This window comes from Corvus brachyrhynchos, unplaced genomic scaffold (assembly GCF_000691975.1).
Source record: "Corvus brachyrhynchos isolate BGI_N302 unplaced genomic scaffold, ASM69197v1 scaffold139, whole genome shotgun sequence".
In the NCBI taxonomy this organism is placed as follows: domain Eukaryota; kingdom Metazoa; phylum Chordata; class Aves; order Passeriformes; family Corvidae; genus Corvus; species Corvus brachyrhynchos.
In genome coordinates this window covers 4961612-4983184 of record NW_008246062.1, presented here as the reverse complement: position 1 = coordinate 4983184, position 21573 = coordinate 4961612, and the positions used below count along the sequence as shown (strand labels likewise).

The following is a 21573-nucleotide window of genomic DNA, read 5'->3' as shown; positions in this document are numbered from 1 at the left end:
CCCTCTTATCTTTATAATTGCGAAGGATTTCTTTCTGACTTAAAATGTTATTTAAAAAATAACAGTATTAGGAGTATTAGAGTGCCCTTTGAAGAGAGCCACACATTTATGAAGAGCTAATTACATTGCTGATCATACAAACTAGATTCATTACGAACTCAACATGTGGCACAAAAGTCATTTCATGAGAGGCCTTATTCTAGCATCAAGTGAACTGAGAAGTGAAAATCCTTGCAAAAAGCCAGCAACTATAAATATAATCCTCTAGTGTGCCATGTCTCAGCAGGTAAGATTAAAAAGACAAAACAGAACACCTCAATTCTGCAACAACAAAGGTTTTATTAAGATAAAGAATTTATAATCACTGTACAGAAAACATTTAGAGTTAAAGCGTGAAATACTGAACTGCTCACTGTGCATTCCTGTTGCTGAGCCTGTTAGTGATCATTTAATTGGCTGCCTACAGCTGGGGTAACTTATCAGCACTTAAAAACACTTTTGTAAGCAGGCAAAAAATGATTGTCCGTTCTGAATGATAACATTGCCCAAGGCAGGAAATAAAGGATCATATGAATTACATTTAAAACTTACTCAAGGAACAAAGTGGGTGGGGAGGGATGAGAGGGGATTGCCATAGTTTTGTGAGGGGTTCTTCTGCACCGAGGAATTGTAGCTTCCCTGCTTCAGCTTTGTATCTACTTCTATTTTTAAATAAGAAAATATATTAACACGTACAAGAATTCACCATTAAATCCAACCTCTTCCAGTTATCTTTGGCTTGAGAGGAAGTTTCTTACTTCAACCTTTGAGGCTCCCAACGATGGTACAAACAATCATCTTCCTTTAAAAACTGGTTGGTTTTAAACCTTTAATGAACAGAGACTCAAAAAGCTTCTCTACCTTCTGAGTTCTCAGTTCTTCATGCTAATAAATCTGCAGTTTTTTCCTTCCAAAACTGTTTGGTGAAGACCACAAGGGCTTGAGAAATTTGCTGTCTTGAGCAGTTGCTTGTTTCCACCATAAGCAGGCAAAAAGCTTATTTTCTCCAGTACTAAAAGAAAAGAAAAAAACACACAGCACAGAGATTACTCAATCTGGCTTACTCTCCAAGAACAAATGTTATGCTCAAATTGAACTCTGTTTAAAAACATGGCAAAATGCCTAAAGATAGATGATTTTCACAACCTTTCATGGGAAAAAGCAGCATGGAAAGCAACTCTGTATGCCCCTTCACAAATTATTTCATCCAATACACACAATCTTGCTGGTAAACATTCCCTATTTTATTTTGGCATCCAATAGGAAGAAAAACAGAAGTCCTCTGCTGAGGTGCCTGCATTCTGTGATGCAGAAGCACTGGTATTGCAGCCTGGAGATATTCTAAATCCATGCAACTTCTACAGCTGAAACTGAGTTTGCTCCTAAACAGGTATCAGTCAAGTATAAATAAACCCTCAAAACTGTGTTACACTTTAGGTGAGACACCACAAGCTTTTACTTTCCTAATCACTGCCTACCACTTCAGCCCTGAATGCAACTGACTTGATTTGTAAATTTACAAGGGAAATAAAATGCAAGATTAGACACTTTTAACAGTAGATTGTTTCCTTCCTCTGCAGAAGTAAATAATGCTGCTAAAATGAAAATGACTCTCCAGGGAGAAATGGCTATCCAGTCTTCATTAGGATCAACTAAAATTAGTATGCACTTTTTCCTCCTCTTGAGAACTATTGTACAACACCATTAGCTTATTCTAAATGCTGAATTTATTTACTTTTGAGACAACGTTTTTTTGATAACCATTAAGAAGGAGACAGGCAATGCATGAAAAGCTCTGGAAAATATCTGATAAAATAACAGATTAGAGACACATTAGAAACTAAACTAAAGGCTTCATAACACAGCTGTAAACTGAACTCAATTTAGAATATTGTTATAAAAGAACAATACTGAGCTGATTCCAAAACATCCAAAGTACTTTATCCAAGAGCTTTACCTACTGCAGAGTGACATATAGAATACTGAAGCACCATGGTTACTATAATAACCAACCTTGTTAAAAAGCTCTTAAGTGCAGCAGTAGACTGTACAGATTCCTTGCAAGCCTATTTCAGAGGCAGTAAAAGAATAAATATCTACCGATAAACAAAAAATGTGTCGAACAGCATTTTAAATGAAATACTGTGTAGCATTAGGCCAAATTTGCTATTTACATTTGTGTCAGAACACCTGTGTAACGCTGTGGGTTTTTCCAGACAACTATGAAGAGCAAGGCCACTGGCAATTCAACGCAGAATTATAAATGAACAAACTGAAAGCTTCAACTGGCCATTGGGTAAGATGACCTCTTTACAGCAAATTCATGATCCATTAATTGTTTTGTTCAACGATTTGCAGACTCCATGAAAACTACAACAGCGAATTCTTAGGAGTGCCTCAGACAAAAAGGAAAGAGAATGATTTTCACTGATGAAGTACTAAATATCGCTAAGAAACATCCTATTTCACCCTTAATATAGAGAGAACAGACATTAATTACACTTACTTTTGCTTTGTTTTTTTTTTTTGAGGGTTTTTTTTTTTTTTAAATACATGAACAGGGCACAGATTCTTAAGACTTGCCAACTGGTGATTAATCTGTGTCTATTCTTTTTGCATCCTCCTCACACTTGCAATCCAGTATCTTTGCAGGAGAAAGCCTGCAAGCCTAAATTTTTTAGAGCATGAATAAAGGCAATAGCTGGAACTCCAAAACTAGCATCACATGGAGTGAAGAGATGCTTTAGCACTCACAAATCAGGACACTTGTTTTTCATTCTAGGCACCAGATGCCCAAAGCAGAAAGGAAAGCTAAAAGCACATAGGTTGCACACTCTGCAGCAGTGCACAAAGATTGCTCAGAGCCACAGGAATATGCCTCTGTGCTGAAATTCAGCATAGAGAGGTAAAAAACCCAAAGCAAGGTAACTAGATCAGGCCTGCATTAGTGGCTGTCACATCTGCTTGTTTGGTATCCGAAGTGTAGTACACCAGTGGGCTTGCACTTTAACTCCCAAATATACGAATGGAAAATGCAATCAGTGCCTGCTGGAATGTGTGCCAGCTTTTTGCTTAGAACACCATTCCCGGAATCCAGAATCACAGAATGGTTTGGTTGGAAGGGACCTTAAAGATCAGCTAATCCCAACCCCTCTGCCATAGGCAGGGACACCCTCCACTATACCAGGCTGCTCAGAGCCCAATTCCACAGAAGCCTGGAGTAACATTCTTGGCTACTTTTAAATATTCTGAACAAATCTGTCCTGTGATTTTAAAAGCAGTGTTAACAACTGAAGAAAGATCAAGCAAAAACAAGCCTGAATGGAAAAAGAAAAGGTCCCCTGAATCAAACCTGTAAACTCTGACTTACTAATACATTTTTACAAATGCAGTAACAATTATCTTGGAGAGTGTGGCAGTCACCTAAGGCCAATGAAGTGAAAAGACATGTCTTAAAAAAGTGACTGTCCGTATGTGATGAAAAGAAAGGTCTACACTGGACAAACTTAAAACTTCAATTTTGAATATTTCTAATAGTTTGGGGTTTTTTTATTTGAAGCCTAAGGTAGATGCAAGGCATTTTTCACTTTGTCTTATGAAATTACCATCCTCCTTCTGAAGTTCAGAGTAATCCACAGTGAATGACAACAAATTTTGCATCATTTCCACATAATTACACTTCCTTTTTTCACATCTCATGAAAGATCACCTTCATTGAATACATATATAGATGGAAATGACATTATTTCTTCTCATCCTGCACTATAGTGAAAATAAAAACTAAGCTTGAAGAAAAGAACAGATGCTTTTTACCAAAATGGATAGCCATAAAAATAGTTCTCCTCAGTTCGTATCAGAATTTGATAAGCCTTTTGAAGAAAGAATCAATAAAAAACCCAGGATAATGACTGGCTTTTCAGAGCAGTTTAATTTTTCCTCTTAATTCCATTTCTTGTCAGAGTCTAATACCTAAGGCAAACAGTGTAATATCTTAAATCCCTGACAAACACAAACCAAATGTCAGATGGTTTGAAGGAAAAAAAAAACCATTGGAAATTCAAAGCAGAAATGCTTTTGTGAATACAGTTTTATCTAACATGAGAATCAAGTATTTTATTGTCTTACTGTGGATTGTAGTAAGAGCACAGAGTAAGATGGGTTAAACACTTCCTTCTTCACACAGGGTATATTGTAATAACAAAAATAACAGAGGCAATAGTTTATTGTCAACTCAGATCATCAGCAAGAAGGCTGCTGTATGGTCTTCCTGGAGCTTTCTCTTCTCCAGACTGGACAATCTCAGCTCTCTCAGACTGTCTCCCTAGCAGAACTGCTCCATCTCTCTGATCAACTTGGTGGTCTCCTCTGCACTCGCTCCAGCAGCTCCATATCCTTCCTGTGCTGGGACCCCAGAGCTGGATGCAGTGCTCCAGGTGGGTCTCACCAGAGCGGAGCAGAGGGGCAGAATCCCCTCCCTCCCCTGCTGCCCACGGGGCTCTGGATGCAGCCCAGGACACGTTTGGCTCTCTGGGCTGTGAGTGCCATGGCCGGGGCATGTCCAGCCTCTCACTCACCAGCACCAAATCGTTGGCAGGGCTGCTCTAGGTCTGTTCATTCCCCAGCCAGAACTGACCCAAAAACTGCCTTGTCCCAGGTGCCAGACCTTGTGTGACTGCTAAGGAGTTACCAAAATTTTCTAGGATGAGCTTGCTCACCAGTCCTGACAGCTAAAACACAGTTTTAACTTGTAGGAAAATGAACTACAATGTCACAGTGAAGTCATGCTTTAAACCTACCACTTGCAACCTCTCGCCTTAATCAGCTGTCACAGAGACCAGCAACTGAGAAGGAAATATCTCACCTGTGCAAATTTGTGTATCTGCTCCACCACAGCTGCGAAGAGGGCATGGACACTTTCATCAATTAGACTCTGCATATAATGAACAGCTTCTTCATCAGACAGGTCCAAACGAAATTTGTCCTGCACCTGGAATGGGAGTGGAAATGGCTACATTAGTTCAATGGTTAAAAACATGCATTATTCTATCCATGTATATAGTGATTTCGGCTGTGAAAGTTTAGTGGAGAATCTCTCTTTTACTTCTAAGCTACAGCAGATTGTTGGAAATGTACAATGTTATTTAAAACACCTATTTAAAATCCTTTAATAAAAATAGTGCTTAAATAAGCAAGAAACAGTCCTCTCATTCAAACTAGTAATTTCAAAGCTCAAGGTCAGAAAGGCAAGAGAAGCACATGGAAATACAAGCATCTTAGGAGAAAAAGAGAATACATTCAACATTCACTGGAGAATGAAATGCCACTTGAGAAAAAACACACAACTTTGCATATTAAATACAAATTTGGAAGAGTCTGGATGATCCTAATGATTTTTGAAAGAACGTAACAGTTCCTTACTCTAAACCTGTTTGTCTTTCAGAAACTGTAACGCAGTTAAGTAAATAATACAGAATGGGAAGAAAGTGTGAGCGAACCACCTCTGTCAAAACTGACCTTTGTGTAGCAAGTGTGAATTTCATTAACTTTGATTGTATCCACCGTCCATGAACAGTTGGTTGGAGACACTGCTAGCCCTTACATGGTTTTTCCTTTTAACAGCAACATTGTACCAGTAACACATTCTGCTTAGTACTTGCAACTTGTATGAGAGTTAAAAGCTGAATGCACAATAATTAAGAATATGGCAATACCTATACTTTCCTATTTCCATCCTGGCAATGCCAAGAACATTTATGAAGGGGCAGTAGATGCCTTTCTGTGACTTCCAACTAATTCCAAGAAAACCACTCAGAACTGATCCAGATGGCAACTTTCCCTAACAGACAGGGCTACCCAGCCCTAACTCCATTGAGCCTGGTTTTATCCCTTTCCCTCTCCAAATCTCTTCTGATGAGCCTAGATCCTAGCACTGCCTAAGCAGTACTATCCTCATCATTTGAAGTACTAGTTACCTTGAAAAGTAGTGCTGGTAACAATATGTAAATTGCCCAGCAAATTCACATTAGTTGCAGAAGATTTATTGCTGCCATGTAGTCACATGCTTTATTCTCATAAAGATAAATCTCAAACAATGCAAGCTCTTGTGGAGATGATAATATTCAAGTATTTCAGCCTCTTGCATAATGAACTAGATAAAATGGTATCAAACAAACTCTTTTACCCTATCTTTATGCCAAGTCAGAATGTTTCACATCCTAGGTAAATTGTTTCAAAGATTAATTGTCCTGTTTAACAACTGTGACTTATTTGCTATCTGAATTTGTCCAATTTCCATCTCAAACAGTTGAGCTCATTAAAACTTTTTATATTAAAGAGCTGTCTATCAGAAATCTCTCTCATATAGGGAAATATCAAATGATTTGTTTCTTAACCTTCTCGTGACTGACTGTAAGACAGAATCTTAGTCTTTCCTGAACATTTTCCATGAATTCACTGTTTTTTAGCCATTGACAAAAATGTGAGCCAAGTTATTTCAACAATTTCCATAATAAGGTTGAATTTGTGAGATGATATTACCTTTATGTCTTATTTTGTATGCTTTCTATGCACCAAGGATACCACATATTCAACCACCCTCTTTATGACAACAAAAATGCTCCAAGATTTCAGTGCAGTGTTAATTGATTTCAGTTTACTGTAACTCTGTGTTCCTTTCAAAGGCAATATATTCCAAAATAGTGCCCTTCAGCACTGTAATAAAAAGGCTAAGTTAGCCAGCACAGTATGTAAAGATTATAGAATTACAGAATCCTTTCTATTGGAAAAGAGCTCTATAATCATGAAGTTTCTTCACTCAAAATACCATTGTAACTCTGTTGCTGGGCTGTTTGAAGTAAGCATAAAGTGAGTTTTTCCTCAACTTCCTCTCCAAAAGCTGTTTGATCAGTAGGAAAGAATGGATCAAGCCAAAAAAGTTCCAACTTTCAATGAAGCATGTTAACACTGAGAGATTCAGCAGGTATTCCAAGAAGTTCTTGTTATGAAGAACTTTTATCTTCATAACAAACAGGATGAGAAAGAAGTTTATTAACTCCCACATCAGAAATTTTCAACAGTGAATGACGCACAGTAGAATCCAACGGAATTTAATGGACTACTCACATGCCTGCAATTATGCGAAACCTTAAATACATCCCCAAATTACAGCACAGATTTCTTTCAGATCTATTTTAGTGCTCACAGAAAAGGTGATGTTAATGAGAATTCAGGAAAATCATTAACTCCAATTTCAAAAAAAGAAAAAAAATCACCGTAATGCTCTTTTATACAACTTTAGTAATCAAACACTTTGGCAATCTTCTCATTTGTTCATGCCAGATCTTCTCAGAATTTTTGCAGTTAGTTACATCAAGATGCAGCTTCGTTCTATGGAATTAATGACAAATTAAACCCACTTCCCACAAAACACACTGGCACACTGATATATATGCAAAGAAATTCACCCATGGTTAGATCTTGCAATCAGCTGGCAATTAACAGAAGGATCAAATGATGCCCAGTATTAGATCTCTGCATGCAAGTTTTTCAGCCCTGCATTAAAACTCATTGGTGAAACCTAGATGAGAAAAATTACAAATTACCTCTTGAGCTGAAACAGCAGCAAGATTAATACACACTGACTTACAGTTCCTGTAGGAAAGCAATAGTAATTCGTAATTGAAATCTCTTGAATTCCAATGTGGGATGAATTCTAAAAGCCTGTAGTTTCTCACAGAGAAGATCAACAGAAGAGATTTTTGCATGGTGGTAAAAAAACGGTGAATTTGGGGGTTGAAATTCTGATGAGATACAATTATCTCACTCTACACACTTACAAATGAAGACCACCATGAAGGCATCAAAGATGTCCCACCTGAAGATTTACTTATAGCTCCCACTTTGATACTTAAATCAAGTGCATTGTTATAGTTCAGGATTTGTAAAACAGAGGAGAAATAAGCTTGATGAATCTAGCTGAACTTCTGCTTTGTTTCCAGAAAAGGAAACGTTAAACCCCACATGATACACAAATACTGGTTTTAAACATTAAATCTCAACACAAGAACTTGAGTGTTCCAAAGATGAAGAGGTTCATTAAGTATAGTCTATCAAGATACTGACATTCAATCTGAAACTAAAGTTGTCCACTTCCTATCCCCCTAAACAGTGGATAGTTTAGTATCAAAGTGTACAAAAAGCAGATTGAAGAGTTATATGAAACTGTTTGACTAGAAATTTTGCTGTACTTCAGTTAAATATTAAGCACTTTGTAAGGAAGTTCTGTCAGTTACCCTGATACTGCTTCTATTTTTGAAAAGACAAAAATTGAAAGGGGAAAAGAACATCAAGGACAGTTAAGAAGAAAATATGGGGGAGTGAGGGTGGGGGGAGAAAAATTTAATGGCTTAACTGCTAATGAAAAAAGAAGATGATCATCACCTGCAGCACAATCTCACAGAGGATGGGAACTAAGCAAGGTAACAAACCAAAAAAGGGGAAAAAATATTTTACAGCAACAAGAAGAAACACTACTTCACACCATGATTATCCCAAAAAGCTAACTCAGAGGAAGAAGCACAACATCTACCAGAATAACAGGCAACATTAACTGATGGCAAACTCAGACTCTGTTTTTTTCTTTGAAGTATCTTCACGAAGAACTTAATTGAGTATTGTATGGAAAATGGCATCAAAGATGTCCTATGAAGATGATTTGACAGAAAACTCAGAAAACTCCCAGTAACCCCCACAGAACTGTGTAAAATACAAAGAAAAGGAAGACAAGAAGAGATGAAATATTCAAGAAAACACTAATCATTTTACTAAAAATGGTAGTTAAAGGTCTGAGAAAATGGCAGGCCAGTGTCTTCATTCAGCTGAATGAATCTCCAAGTTCAACCTTCTGTCTTTGGCTATTTTGTGTTTCTGGAAGTGTGACAGGCTTAGGATTGAGAAATCATATTGAAGACACAGCTGGGAATAGTACTACTGTGGGTAAGTGCACTTCCCTGTAGAGTTCCAAAGTTTTCACTTGAACATTTTGTTCCCCAAGCACAAGACTGCTCCCTCCCTTCTACCAAAGAGCAGATTTGTATGGACTTTCTTTTGTCCTCAAATCTGACCTACTGTACAATATGGACCACAGTCACCATTTTAAACTCAGGAATTTTTCTTTTTCACTAGCAACCATCTTCTCACTCGTAAAACATTACCTGAAATGGATTAGGTACTTAAGGCTAAAGGTTATGACTAACTTTAGAAATTCTGTGGATGCTTTTACACTCTTAGAGCAGTATCAAAATCCATTTTCCATGAACACTTGTAGCTCTGTTTTGCAAAATTACTGAAGAAAGTAGTAATGTGTTTTGAGGTGACACAGAAGGTGTACATATGAGAACCCTTTCTCAACCCTGATAAGTTTTCAGACAAATTGCAAGTCAGCCATTCTGAAGACTGGTGGCTGCTCCAGTATTCTTTCAGCAGCATTAAACAACACTGCTTGTGTTTGATGTAATTTTATCACACTGGTATGGGATTGCTCATTCAGCTGCTTTAATGAGAAACTTCAGTGTCCTTTTCCAGTGGCTCACAATATACATGGGATATAAGTACTACTAAAACCTGACAAAGATCAATTAACAGCAAAAAAAGAAAAAATAGTAGAGTTTTCAAGATTATTTTTACTGTTTTGCCTTGTAATTATTATGTAGTCAGCATGCAATATTCATGTGGCAGAAATGGGCATTAAGTGCTTGGCTTAATCCTTACCGCATTTCATCTTTTTCAGTAAATACTTTCCTGCTATTCCTGTTGCTTCCTGTCCTAACAACTCACACCATAAACTATTCAGACGCTTTCTTTGCATGAACAATTTTGTCTGAGAGACTATTCTGACAACAGTCTTTGTTTCCAAGGGTTCAATTTGAACAAAAGGCGGTAAACAAGCCCATGTAGACTTCTCTAATTTTTTTTTTTTTTTTTAAATAAAAGACAACAAAGATGTTAGCGAACATGTCTAAATTGAACTTCTGTGACAATCAGGGTTTCAGCCACTAAGTACTCAAAGGTGACACTGTTCCAGCTCAGAATCTTATCATACTGGCCAAAAACTTACAATCAACTAGAGACTGTGATATAAAGCAACAGAAGCACAAGAGTGTTCTCACACTTGGTTCATGATTTGGTGTTTACTTCAACTTTAATATTTTTTCAGTATTTTGAAATGAATTAATATGCATGAAAAATCAACAGCCTAGAAACAAAAAAGCTGGGTGTGCAGCTGCAGCGTCATTACCCAAATGGACAGACAGATGAACGTCTGCTGAAGCAAAATAAGCTCCATGTCAATGTGACACTTTTACAAAGCATAAACCTCCCCAGAGCAGCAAGAAAATACGACTACAGAAACAAACAGACTCTAATCAAGCAAAAGTGACTTTACTTCTCCTGTAAATTTCCTACTGGCATTAATAAATCTCAGGAAGATTTCCTAGCACCACCTTTTAACAAATACTGGTATTTTTGGTCAGGTGCAAAGGGACAGATATCCACTGTCTAAAAAGGCTTAACAAGCTCCAACTTAAAAAGTCCTTTCCATTTCACTAATTTGGGAACTCAACTCTCAATTATCCTTTGGCTGACTGGGGAGCACAGGGGAGGGGGAAAGCAGTGTGAGTTTCACTACAAGACAGATTAAAAAAACCTGGAAAAATTAGCTCAGGTTTAGAAAAAAGTTAGCTCAGAAGCTTTCTGTACCTCCAGCCACATCTCTGCTTCAGCTTTTATACCTGTAGAACAAAAATAACTTCACTTTGATGATATATTTAATGTTAAAAGAACAAAACATGTCTTCTCTCTCTTTTTGCTACTTTCCAAACAGTTACACTGATCATTTTCTTATCAGTGAGCCCCCATCAGTGTTCACACAGCCTTGGAAACACAGAGGGTGCTCTCAGTATTACAGCCCACAGATAGATGACTTTCCTCTCTTCTGGACAGCTTGATTTCAGCCTTTTCTGTGTCTATCCCAAGGTGCTATCAAAATGAATGGGGCTACTTTCACAAACAGCAGTTAAGCTCCTGCTTATGGGAGCCAGGTATTTGTGCTATCTGTACACACAATAACCTCGCCTGTAATGCAGCATCTTTGCAGCACCTTCTTTAATCAATGGACATCTGAAACAGAGCTCAGTCAATCAGGACACTGTCCTTTAATGCCTGCTGAGTCCTTTGTCTGCCAATGAATCACTGGTCCCTGATGACTTCTCATTTAAAGGTCAAACCTGCTATGAAGGACAGATAAAAACCATCTGGCTTTCCTGTACAAAAATAAAAAGCCTTTTTAGTTAGGAGGTGACGAATGCTGAATCCATTAGCTACATCTGAAGAGTGATAGTGCACCTCTTCCTTATGCAAAACTGGCTACATAATTGACTCCAGATTTTAGTCATTACTACTTAGAATTTATAGCACTGGCTAATTTTAAAAAGCCCAACAATTAGCAATTAGGACTGCAGCTGTCCTGGAAATGGAAAAGCAAGGAGCAGTGGCAGGAAAAAAAGTAAGTGTAGAAATATCTTCATTGTATTATCAGTTATGCATTGACAAGTCAATATAAAGATTTCAGTCCAGTCTTTATCCTGAAATCTGAGAAATGGAAAAGCATATGCAAAGAGTGGAAAATTTAAAGGCAATTATCTCAGAGGCCACAGAAAGGGAGACACAAACTGAGGAGAATCCTCTGCTACTTTTCAATTTAATTTCATTTTGTGACATTTTTGAGCCAGGTTTTCAGAAAAGCCTAAATCAGAGAGTGGCAGTAGGAGATGGTGTCATGAACTGTGAGATGAAGCACACTATACTGACAGCTTTCTTTATAAATAGTATGGAGAGGACAAAAGGAGATGAAAGGATCAAAAAGGCAACTAATTTTAAGCTTTGCAGTTACTTTTTCTTGATCAAAAATTGACAAGCTTTTTACTATAAAACTAAACATCATGATTTTGAAAAGGTTTTCTCCAGGTTTGAGGAGACAATTTTGTGCAGTTGATAATACCTGTTTTCTGGGGTTTCCTATAGGAAAAAGTAGCGATCAAAACCTGGAGTGAGGGAAGTGAGTCAGTACAACAAGCTTTTCTTGCAACTGGAAGGTACTGCCTATTTTTCCATAAATACTGGGTATACTCACTGGGTGATATTGTGTATACCCACTGCCAGCAGATAGCTGGTTCAGAAACCAGTTTTCCATATGCTCCCCAAGAACAGTTGTGAAACTTCAAACAGAGCTTTGTTTGTTTTCAGGTCAATGCTGACTCACACATTTTCAGTCCCATTTTAGCTGTGAGAATGCACTGTTAAGGTCAACACTGATTTAATTTCTGAAAACAAATGCTATTCAAAGCAAGTAAGATGGTACTGCCAAATTCTGATGTGCTCTAAATCTGTATCTTCAGGTGAAGCCCTCAGGAATTTCTGTTTCTTTTCATGGTAGCAGGAAAAAATTATCCCCATTGACATCTTTCTCTGGTAAGTAAAATCGGTTTGTGTAGTTTGCTCTCTTTTGAACAAGAAGAATGTGGAAGTTCCTTCACGGAGGGTAAGAACAGAGCACCTAGATGTGCTTACACAATCCTGTGCCAATAAACCTTGTCAAAGAGGTGCAATCTGTACTTATTTTACAGACCGTTGTACATGACACAAGCTGCTGTTCCAATTTTGCCTCCACTCAATCTGTGTTTCTCGCACGACATTTCACAACTTTTGGACAGAAACAACACTTGGACAATATGCCTTCTGTTAGATTTTAAGCTTGATTATACAATTGCATTTTGTCAGTGAGTTCCCTGGGATATGCCGCTGTTATTAGATGGTAGACGATAATTCTGAAAAAAAAAAAAAAAAAAAAAAGGAGAAAAAAAAAAAAGTCTGTCTGTGTTCCTCAGGTTAGTAGTTATAGTCTTTAAGAATATTTTCTCTACTCAGATTTTTCTAAAAGGTCTAATTTCACATATCAGTATGAAATTCTTAAATAAATGTAATCACAACTCAATTCAAACAAGGCCTCACAGAAGAGGACATGTTTCACTGAAGTTTCCTTATGATCTTACTTGGTTTCTGTCTTTGACTGAATGTAAGAAAGTCCAAGGATGCTGACTTCCAACATCTTCTCTTAACTAACTACTGAGCATCCCATTGCCTATGCACTATAGACCTATGCACTACAGGAAATGACAAGAGACAACACAAGAAATCAAGACATGGAAAATCAAAGTGGTATTCTTTATTTTATTTCAATTTATTTTATTCTACGCATCACTACCATATGCTAAATGCAAATTTTATTTTTATTTAGAATATGTATATGATTACTAAAATCAAACTTTCATTCTGGCTCTAAGAGCACAGTCGATTATTTGATGGAAGTTTAGAAAAGGGGAACGCAGAAATTATTTCTGAATGCAGTTTTTATACCTTACTGTAACCAGCAGGCAGACACTTCCTGCAAAGCACCTCCCTGCCTACTGGTGGCACAGGATGTCCCTTTGTGAAGACAAAGATTAGACTGGGAGTTCAGCTACCATCTGATATTGTAATGCTTTCACTTTGAGGAAGCAAAATTGTGACCATTAAAGTCCTTCTTTAGCAATAGCCTTTAAAATAATTCATGCCTACTTCAAAACAGCAGCATAGCTATACCCACTGAAAAGTTCCAGTATCAAAGATCTCTATGCCAAACAAATTGTTTGACAAAATAATTGCAGTGTAGTATTTCAATAGGAATTATAATTTATATAATATATATGGAGTACTTCAATAAACAGTCCTTTGTTTCACAAACCCCAAAATTACTCTCCTTGCAGTTTAATCATAAAACTAGTACTCCAATTAATCTCCAAACTGAGATAAAGCTAACCTATCTTGTTGCCTGCGAGCACAGAGTCTCAATGGCTCCAGGACCCTAAAGCAAAACAAGGGCTCTACACAAAAGTGAGAATGAGTGCTGCAACTACAGCCCCAATGAGGAAAATGCTGGCGACAAACTTCACCTCCACTCTTCACCAGGACACCTTCTTAGATACAGAAACACTTGTAAATCTCCACCTTTGTCTTCCATGAAAGTGATACCATGGTTGAAATGGCTATTGACTTGTCTCACACATCAAAGGTAATTTAATTTTGCAGGTCAGTCCAAAATGGATCTTTACCTAATTTGAGTCTGTTGAAATATATATGGATTTTTTTTAAAGCTTTAACGAAAAAAATAAAAATCAATTGAGATGCTGAAAGCATTTATTCAATTTTCCTACAACAAAGTACAGTATTACCTCGTTAAATGACTGAACGAACTTGCCACTCACCCCAAGAGATGCAAGGCACCTTGTTCCTTTTTTTTATTAGTCCCAACAAAGCTTATAACTGACTTCAGATGGGGTAACGGGTATTTAATACCCCAAACGAGTTTTCTAGCACGGTTTTTAAAAAAAACCCAAACAACAATGACCTGTTATATAACAGATTAAGGTCATTCTGATCCTAGCCCATTTACAGCTATTTTCAGGGATTTTTTTTTTTAAGTGAAATAGTAAAATGAAAAATTGAGAATTAAAGAAAACAATTATTGTCCCAGGAACTTTGAACATTGTCATATGCATCCAGTAAATCATAGTATCAACAACTATTTTATGGAAGGCTCCTCTGCTCACCCACTCTTTAGGGATCCCAGGATGATGGATTATTTTTGCACAGATTTAAGGAGTATATTCAAAGGATAGCTTTGAACCAAAAGGACCAAACCTGAACTGTCAACAGGGATCAGAAATAGATAAGCTGTCAGAAAAAAAATTGAAAGTTCATATAAAATAACAAAACTCGAGAGAGCTGAACTATTTGTCTATCTTCCTTACTGTGTGGGTTTGGTTTTGTTTCTTTTTTTAAAGGAACAAGCACACTGTAAATTAACTTAAGAGAACCAGGGAAGTAGGATCTTTCCCTCTCAAAGTGATTTGCATTCCTTATCAGAAACACTTGCCTTACTGGTTCAGTTCTATCTGCTTTCACATTTTAAAGCCTCTGTGAATGGACTGCCTGGAACCTCCCATGAGGATAACAGTCACAGTTCACCAAGCTGCAGCACTGTCAGAGCTCAGGATCCCAGTAACTAATTGCTGCATTTCATCTAACAGTGATCTGTCATGTAACAAGAAAGCTTTTCATGAGAAGAAAGCACTTCTACTTTGTAATGGAATTTAGAATTAGCAAAGTGGATCTAATTCAGCATTCAGGTGGTCAGAACGCGCGCTGGTAATGTCATGCTTGTGGGTTTGATCCCACATGGACCACTCACTCAAGAGCTGGACTCGATGATGCTTGTGGGTCCCCATCCAACCACAGAATATTCTATGATTCTGAATTTCCTTTTACATTTTGCTGTCTTCCATGATCTCCAAATGCACATGATGCTGTCATGCTTTATATAATCTTGATTTTTAATTATTGCACATAAGTGAACTGTAACATACTTCTCAGCTGTAGAAAAGACTTTCTGGCTTTCAATTCTGTATCTTGATTTGTTAAGTCAATAAAATTATATTGGAAATTTAGAGAGAGTAAAAGAGTTTTAGAAGTGTCTGAAATACTCAAATATGGCTATACTAAAACCATCCTTTACAAGTATTTTACTTACAAGTATTTTACAGAACCCAACATCCTATTATCATTAATTACTGAAAGCATATACCCTTGGACAGCAATTCTAGAGAGTTTTCCACCATAAAATGCAATGCCAAGATACTAATAAGAAACAAGGATATTGCATATTAATTAGCAGCAAGTGCTGGAAGACTCTTGGTAAAAAACATCAGAGCTCACAAGAATGCAAGGATGAACAACACTGTCACATGAGCAACCTGGCCTAGTAGAAGTGCCCCATGGCAGGGGGTTGGAACGAGATCATCTTTAAAATCCATTCCAGCGCAAGCCATTCTGGGATTCTGTGATCAAATGACAAGGAACTCTGCACTCACAATGAGTAAGATTAAAATACACTGCCAAGTCTCAAACTTGCTTGAAGAACCAGCACTTCTGAACTTCTATGAAACCACTGGTTTGAACTCCCGATGACTGTTTCAGTCAACCACAAACTTGACCCAAATTTGCCCCTGCTCTGCCTGTTGATGCATTCTTCAAATTTTACTACGATTTATGGTGCATCTATTTGTAAACTTTGCAATCTAAAAGATCTTCCCCTCCTTACTGTATCATGCATTGTTTCCAATGGGTAGCCAGAGCCAAATACATCTTCTTTATAAAGATGAAATTCATAAGATAGGACTTGCATACTGTTGGGAAGATCTCTTTCTTGCGAAGAAGGTGTCTCTACAAAACTGTAGTTACTTCCAGAACCTGGCAGGTATTGAACCACTTCAGTTGTCTACTTTAGGCTTTTTTCTCTCATGTTCTATGTAAGTAACCTATTCAATCTGTAGGACATATAGGGACAGAGGTGAGGTTCAAATATTGGTAAGAAGAAATAATTTGCTGTCATTTTCTCAGGAAAACAGTCAAGTGGAGGGAAGATTGTAATTTTTACCCCAAAATGCAGCACTTGTGGCTAACTTAGCTTCCTGGAAATGAAACTGAATAGCTACAAGAACTCTTTGTAACAATTCGAAACCAAGAAACTCTAAACAGAAATGCTTGGATCCTTGAAGGGAAAAGGAAAAATTTGTGTGAGTCACAATTTAGTTTTAAGGAAATTATATTAGAAGATGAAATATTTATTTGAAGATTCTGAATCTCTGCTATCATAGCTTATTGAAAACAGTGAAGAACAGCCTATCTGGGAGACAAACCGCTTCTTGAATAGAAATTACACTGAATTAATTTCCATTGGATACAAAGGCTCCACAAAGTCTTTTGGGGAATTACAACAGATAGCCCTTCACTATAAATCAGATTATAAAAAAGCCAACATTTGTCTAAAACGTAAGTGTAATGAAATCTAGATGAACATGTATACAGTATTTTTCACGTCAACTGTTGCTCAAACACCAAATGGAGAAGAATGACTCAAGCTGGTGTAAAGGACAAAGTTAGAATTATGGGACACAAGTCTGTCTTCAAAATAAACAAAAGTTTCTTGGTGATGAAGATATACCAGCCTATTGGTTTTAAATCTTTGATAGACTGGTTCTATTTCTAGAATAAGACTAGTTTTATAAAACCATCCATGACTTAAAGGTCTAGACTAGATTGAACAATCTTTCATGATATAGTCAGTGTTGACCACTTCACTTATCCTAAGTTTGATAAGGTGGGAACACTATTTTTAGCTAAAATACCCACTGGAACAGAGCAGAGCATGCAGCATTGCATGGACGACAAAAAGCCATTCTGTATTCATGGGCACATATGCTAAGTGCTCTCCAAGTATACTCTCCTATCTTTAACTTCAATGATTCTAGAAATTGCTCAAAGCTAATAAAACAGGAGCAAGTATTTCCAGGTGAGACACAAATAAGTCATCACGACTGACTGAAAATTTCATAGTGAGATGACCTGGGTTACTGAAAGACAATGAAAGCTTCACCGTTACCTTTTTTACAGTCTTGTCAGGTTCAAGAGCAATATCTGGAATGTTGGCATCCACCATGAGGGAAAATAGATTCAATATCAAGTTGGAATACCTAAGCAGAAGAGCAAATGAGGTAAAGCACTTTGTAAACTGTACAAAAGACATTTTGTAAACAATTTAAGAAATCATCTTACAGTGAACTGCTAATGCTTCAGAGATCCCTTTTTAATACTTTAATTGAAAGTATTTATGTTAAAGAACATAAGATACTGACATTAACTATAAAAGTTTAACCTTCAGAATCTCTCAAACTGCCAAAAGTGAATAAAGTGCTCTGATTTTGTTACAATTTTCCAAAATTGTCAGAACATTTACTCAGAGACACATCAAATATAAACTGTGATATATTTTAAGTTTTAATGCCATTTTCTACCTCTGGTAGGACAAACACGCTAGAATACTGATTCAAAGGTTATTTTTTATTAAGAAGTCATACAGCAGCATGATATATATTCAAAGAGGTGAAGTCTTCATAATAACAGAAAAATTATTTTTCCAATCACTGCAAGGGCTTTTGACATAACAAGTTAAATATTTGACCAGATCCAAGTCATCAGTTGCTCAGTTAAGCTCCAATAATAGTGGTAGAACAGTACACTTAGGAAGTACAAATGTCATCTATAACCATTAAAAGAGACAAATCACGGAATAGTTTTCAGCTCTAAAATGGTGTTGGAAGCACTCATGACTATTTTTTCTAAAGAACACCATTTTGCCCTTGCAGAAAATTAGCTGTCAGTTGCTTTTTCAAAGCACAATTTTCAAGCTGTTCAACACAAACTGAAACTCCCCTTCCTCTGCAAAAAGATCTAGTTCCCTTTAAGACACAAAATATGTAACTGACTTCACCATGTGAAATATTGCTTTGGTAAGAGAACCAGGAGCTTCACAGATGACAGAAAATGAATTCTTAGCAGCAAAACTTGTTTATTAGGAAGCTGTTGAATATATATCAGCTGACAACCACAAGGAATACGAAGTATTTCAACTAAATGAAAGGTCTGCTTCATAGCTGTATTTTACAAAGTAAATATTGCTCAAAAAACCATCTCTCTAGAAAAGCTTAATTCCAACAAAAACTCTTGATGCTTAATTATTATCTGGAACAAACACTACCTAACATATTCCAATATAACTTTTAAGACATTATAACAAGAGCACCTAAAATCAATGGTTTGGCTAGAAATCTTCAGTGCCTAATTTCTTTCAGCAGTTCTGCTTCACTTTCCCAGGGTCAGGGGGCTAGAGTCAGGAAAATTACTTTTATGACAAATTAAAAGAAATGAGATAAAGCTAACTCTACCATTTTGTTTCGGGTCTGGCTAAGAAATCTGGCAGTCAGTCAGGTTGCTCTGCTGCTAGAAACAGACACCACAGATTTTAATGAATTTTTCTTCTGCTTGCCTGAAACCAGCAAATCTCTTTTTAAACGCGCTTAAATGCTACAGGTACACACTCTCAAGTCTCTTCCTACATTATTGGTACTTTCTGTCAATAGCTTTCCCTTCAAACTGACCCAGAATCCAAAGTCTCAGAGTTCCTTTTGCTCTTCAACTGCCTAGAGGATAAGAGCTTACTACAGGGTATCGGAGCTATTTATGTGATGGAGGTTTGTAAAAAAAGATTTTGAATGTCTAGGCATCATTGTTAGATGCCAGTTAAGAGATGGTTCTGTTCCACACAATGAAGTCTTCTGATTCTTGATGCATACGATCATCTGAAGAACCTCATTTGGGGGAAAAAAAAAAAAAAAAAAAAAAAAATCAAGAAAAAATCATTCTGAGGGGGAGTATGGAGTGGAAAAACCCCCTAAAAATTAAGGAAGAATTGCTCACTATATTATCGACAGGTCTGCCTTCTGCGCCTCCCCCCAGCATTTCTGTAACTCAGTAGTCAACTGCCATCCTTCTCACAGGCACCATCTTTGGCAAATAAGCCATGAGGTTCACAGCTGGGGAACTGACAGGCCAAACTCATCTAAGAGGAGAGATTTTGCTGAATCACCTGAGTTAGGAGTCTGACTTGTAAAAAGCAAACACCTTTCTCAAGCGGGGGATATCACTCATCTTTGACATCTATGTTACAAAGGCCTGTGGAGTGGCTGACATCCATCCACGTCCAGAACAAACTCTGAACCAGGTTTTTCTAGTTTTGAGGAGGTTTAATTAAGTACCTACACCCAAACCTAAATCCTTCTCACATAATTCTTTGCTTTCCTCAAACTCAGTACAAATTAACTCACAAAATAAATGAGGATTCAGCTGCACTGAAGGTTGATTAACTTCTGGTTTGAACACGAGGTACTGTTAAAGAAATTCAACAAAAAACCTACTTCTACCTAGAAGAGGTCTCATATATCAAATAGAAACCCACATCAGACAAAAGGTCAAATTCTCATTGCTATGTTTTCTGAGAACAGCAACTTTTGTTTTCAAGGAGTTAGTATCTCAAATACCTGCTTGATCCTCAGCATTCTTTTATTTATTTTTTTCAATACTTACCAGCCCTTTGCATACAGATGTCCTAAACCAATCAAATATTTTGGCTGTTGACTTTGCAACACTCTACCAAATTTGAAGCTACAAACATCCACTGAAAAGACAAGGACAGGAATGTATACAGTTATCTGCAGTGCCAAACTAAGGCCCTGCTTATCTGGTCTAACTGAAAAATTCCTAAGTTTAAAATGCCTTAAGGATATTACTTTTCTTTCAGTGGAACATGGGATCCTCCACGACTCATTTTTCTTTTCAAGAGCATGTATACTCCCTAATCATTGTCATGGCAGTGTTAGCTATAATAAATGACATTTATTCTTCCCAAAGTACTTTCTTGCAGTCCAAACTCAGTGAATATGGACCTGATCCCACTCAGCTTCACTTCTGCTCTTCCCTCTTCACCATCTAATCCCAACTTTTAGAAGACTATCCAGACCCTACACTGCCTAGCTACAACCCTTCCAAAGGAACAGCACTTCCAAAGGAACAGCACAGCTTTCCACTTGTTGCCTACAGCGTTTCCATTCAGATCTGGACAGCACCCTCAATCCACTAAATTGAGAACAGACTGGGGAAGAACTCTGCTCCAGCCAGCTGGACAACCCCATCCACACAGAGAAAAAAATCTCAGCCCAAACTACTACTTCTGTCCCTAGTTACCTCCTACTCCTTTGCCCTTACCTATGCCCACTAACTCACACTGAACAGCAAACTTCTCACAGGACTAATGCAGGGGAACCCTTGGAAGGAATTCGGAGGGAACAAAACAATCTAGAGCCTCACTCTGGAAAAAACACTCTGAAATGCTGTGACAGGATTCTTTGCTGCAACAGATTACCCAGAGAGGGTGTAGAGATTCCCCTCAATGGAGGTATTCCAGAACCTTCTGAACATAACCCTGTGCCATGGGCTCTGGAATGACCCTGCTAAAGCAGGGAGGAAGGACAGATGACCCATTTTGTGATTCTGTGGAACCTGATGAAGATGTGTAAGCAGTGAATTGTTGGTGGAAATGAAATGCTGACATGCAGCTGGATTTAAATATCTTTAAACAGGCTCAACAATTATAACGAAAGCATAAAAGCCTGCCGTAGCCCAAGTGAAGATACAAGTCCTCCTGACAGCCACAATTTGCCCTGAAACACATTCAGAATGCAGCACCTGCTCCTTCACTACAGCACTGCTGACAAATGCACACAACTGATTACTGTTGCTCAGAAAAGTAGAAAGCATCTCCCTAGCCCCTACTCACCAAGAAAATCCCCCAAACTAACTAAAAAACATACAATAATGATCATATGCCAAACTGCTTACAACCAGAAACAACGAACAAAACTATTCTTTCACTTGTAACTTTAAAATTCCTTACATTTTTTTTTCACTATGGAACATCCATTCCACCAG

The 21573-nt window shown here is 37.4% G+C and overlaps 1 protein-coding gene across 4 annotated transcripts in view; it reads right to left on the bottom strand.

Annotated features, from left to right (window-relative positions):
- Positions 1-319: 319 nt before the first annotated feature.
- The window catches only part of PIK3C3 (phosphatidylinositol 3-kinase catalytic subunit type 3), a 65028-nt gene continuing 43774 nt past the window's right edge, over positions 320-21573 (bottom strand). For 3 of the 4 annotated variants that reach the window (XM_008643021.2, XM_017746623.1, XM_017746624.1), the window contains 3 exons: positions 17633-17723; positions 4901-5026; positions 320-1051 (listed from right to left, as the gene is read on the bottom strand). In XM_008643021.2, coding sequence (XP_008641243.1) covers positions 1037-1051; positions 4901-5026; positions 17633-17723 — 232 coding nt within the window. In that variant the 3' untranslated portion in view covers positions 320-1036. Of the gene's footprint in view, positions 1052-4900; positions 5027-12749; positions 12921-17632; positions 17724-21573 lie in introns of those variants that run through there. The other variant, XM_017746622.1, reaches the window with a different exon arrangement.